Source organism: Penaeus vannamei, chromosome 40 (genome assembly GCF_042767895.1).
Source record: "Penaeus vannamei isolate JL-2024 chromosome 40, ASM4276789v1, whole genome shotgun sequence".
NCBI lineage: Eukaryota > Metazoa > Arthropoda > Malacostraca > Decapoda > Penaeidae > Penaeus > Penaeus vannamei.
Genome location: NC_091588.1, coordinates 23,524,248 through 23,527,652, shown reverse-complemented (window position 1 = coordinate 23,527,652; position 3,405 = coordinate 23,524,248). Strand labels below are relative to the sequence as shown.

General features: G+C 41.4%; 1 protein-coding gene across 1 annotated transcript in view; it reads left to right on the top strand.

Annotated features, from left to right (window-relative positions):
- Window positions 1-6: 6 nt before the first annotated feature.
- Window positions 7-3,405, top strand: part of LOC113800435 (protein starmaker) — a 4,123-nt gene continuing 724 nt past the window's right edge. The window contains exons 1-2 of the mRNA XM_070117493.1: window positions 7-52; window positions 1,557-2,342. Of these exons, the coding sequence (XP_069973594.1) occupies window positions 27-52; window positions 1,557-2,342 (812 nt within the window). The 5' untranslated portion in view covers window positions 7-26. The remainder of the gene's footprint in view (window positions 53-1,556; window positions 2,343-3,405) is intronic.

Sequence of the window (3,405 nt, the reverse complement as noted above, 5' to 3'; positions counted from 1 at the left end):
CTCCCATTTTTATTCCAGTCCTAGTGATGACAATGCGTTTTCCGAGGACAAGGTGAGTTGCCGTTTAGTACATAAATTCAAAATATATAAACATTTCAAAATATATAAACATTCAAAATATATAAACATTTGAATCAAATTAGTTAAATGTGCTTTGGGGTTAACGCCTCATTACTTATGTAATTATCACATCTTAATTTTATTTCTCTATTTTTTGCCTATTCTTTCTTTCGTTGGCAGTTAGGGAGTCAGTTCATGTTATGATTTTTTTTTCTATAATTATGACGTATTTTTTTTTTTTTTTTTTTTTTTTTTTTTAGTAAGAAACATGCAGACAAAATAGTTAGTAGCACAGTAGCACAAAGAGCAGTAGCGAAAATATCAGCGTTAATGACATTATCCCCATCTCTCTGACCTTATGTTTCACGGTCATCGAAGTGTGATCATCAGTGCCATAGTAAATAGCACAGCGCAGCCAGTAGCAGCAGACAGATAAGGATAAGCCGGATATGCGAAGCTCAACCTGACTGAGCTTACAGACCGTACCCCCCCCCCCCCCCCGCGGAGCCGGATATGCGAAGCTCAACCTGACTGAGCTTACAGACCGTACCCCCCCCCCCCCCCCCGCGGCGCCCGGTCACAGCAGGGAACTCCAGGACGCGGACACTTCAGCCCAGTTCGGTTCGATCTGCCAAGACTTGCTTCGCCCGGGCCTTTCCTCTAGTGGCCCGGCCTGTGCCAGCTATTTCTAGTTCACTCTTGCGCTGTCTTTGAAGTGTATGCTTGTCGTGGTGGCTGGATTGCAAGCAAGCGACCCAGCTGTCAAACAGTCACGAAGGAAAAAACAGTCACGGCACAAATAGTCACGGAGAAAAAAAAAAAAAACAGTCACGACACAAATAGTCACGAAGGAAAAAACAGTAACGGCACAAATAGTCACGGAGAAAAAAACAGTCAAGACACAAATAGTCCCGAAGGAAAGAACAGTCACAACATAAATAGTCACGAAGGAATGAACAGATATTAGCCCTGAGGCTATGGCAGAAATGACAGCAGTTGCAAAGTATCACCTGCCAGACTTCGCAAATCTCGCTCACATGCGTCAGGGGCAGATACTGTGCCGCCGCCTTTATTGCTACCTTGGTCGTCACCAACGCGACTATCCTCTTCCCGCCAACGCCACCCCCAGCCTTCCTTTTTTAACTAATATTGTATCATGTCCTCAATAGCATCATCTCTGTCTTCAAATTCATCCTCAGTTATCATTCCTGTCGAGATTACAAAGAATATTTATATCAGACCTGAGCTGACGATCCACTTGGCGTTGGAAGTTCGACGATCCTGGTGTCGAAACCTCGTCCCGTCTTCATCATCATCGCCCGTCACTCACGCCTTCACACGCTCCGTCACTCTCACCATCCCTGTCTTCATGATCATCGTCATCACCATCTCAATTACTGTCATTATCATCAATATGTCCTCCGCTATCCAAAGAACGCCTTTCCACCTTCCCTTACATAATATACCGAATAGATTCACTTCCTGTCTCTCCACAGGCTCTCGGTCAAACGCCTCCTCTGCTTCGCTATAACGTGTTTGCTGACTTTCGCCATGCTGCAAACCGCCCGCGACGCTGCCGCCACGCCCGAGTCCTGGCGAGACTCCGACTACACGAACGCCAAAGGAAGCGAGGACACCCTAACCATCGCGGTCCCCAAATACCCAAAGGAGAGCGAAGAGAAAGGCCGTTACGAAGGAAAAAACAGTCACGCTGCAAAAAGTCAGGAAGGAAAGAACAGTCACGACACAACTAGTCACGAAGGAAAGAACAGTCACGTCACAAATAGTCACGAAAGAAAAAACAGTCACGTTTCAAAAAGTCGCTATGGAAAGAACAGTCACGACACAAATAGTCACGAAGGAAAGAACAGTCACGACACAACTAGTCACGAAGGAAAAAACAGTCACGACACAAATAGTCACGAAGGAAAGAACAGTCACGACACAAATAGTCACGAAGGAAAGAACAGTCACGACACAAATAGTCACGAAGGGAAAAACAGTCACGACACAAATAGTCACGAAGGAAAGAACAGTCACGAAGCAAAAACCAGTCACGAAGGAAAAACCAGTCACGCCGCCGCCCACACCGCCAAGTGCGACTGCGCCTTCGAGCGGAGGGTCACGGACTTCTTGCTCTCGAAGGAGTACGAGAAGAAAATCGCCAGACTGAACGCGACGATGCTGGAGCTTCTGGAATCTTCGCACCCGAACCTCCCGGCCTCGTTCCTGCACCGACGAGGACTCGCGGGCGGATGCGACCTCCTGCCGTCGCAGTTCGAGTGAGTCGCCGCCCTTCGGTTGCGTGTCGTTCCTGTTTTATTCGTTGTGGTTCCTCATTTTTCATTCTCATTTCTCCTGTTGTTCTACTTCTGTTTTTTTTCCCTTTTTTAATGTTTCTCTCTTTTTATCTCTCTCTCTCTTTCTCAATCTACATTTTTACATACATATTCTTCCAGTTCTTTCGCGTCTCTCTCTCTCTTCACTATTTATCTTTCTTCGCCTCCTCTTCCCATTATATTTCTCATTCTTTTATTGTCATTTCCACTTCCTCTCCTCCCCCATCCCCTTCTCCTACCTCCTCTTCCTTTCCCCTCCTAATAGTTTCCTCTTCTTCCTCATCTTTATCTTCCTCCTTTTCTTCTCTCCTTTCTAACGCCATATATGTTTCATCTATTATATGGTAATTACACCTACATTTAACTTTTAAAAAAATCAAAATATTCATTTTCGAAAAAAAATGTCCTTTCACGGTAATTTAATTTCTATTGCTTTCGATTTTATTTCTAATTATTTATCTCTTGGTGGTTATTTTTTCATGGATTCATTTTCGATTTTTCAGTCTCTGATGTTCATATTCCATTGATCGTTTTCAGTTATTCATTTTCGACTAAACGTTTTCAGTTGATGAAGTATTCTCAATCATCTTCACTGGGTCGTTTTAACTGTTCATTTTCAGATTTCATTTCCGTTGTTATTCGTGAAGGAAGGGAACTGATATTTGCAACTTAACCAAACCCTCTGATATATATGTGTGTATGTGTGTAAATATATATATATATATATATATATATATATATATATATATATATATATATATATATATATATATATATACTCATATGTATATATATACAGATATACTGAATCCCTAAGCATCTCCCTGGGTGCCGCATGATGTGATTGATTTGACTGATACACACACACACACATATATATGAATATATGTATATATGTATACATATATATATATATATATATATATATATATATATATATATATATATATGTATATATATATATATATATATATATATATATATATATAATACATATATATAGATA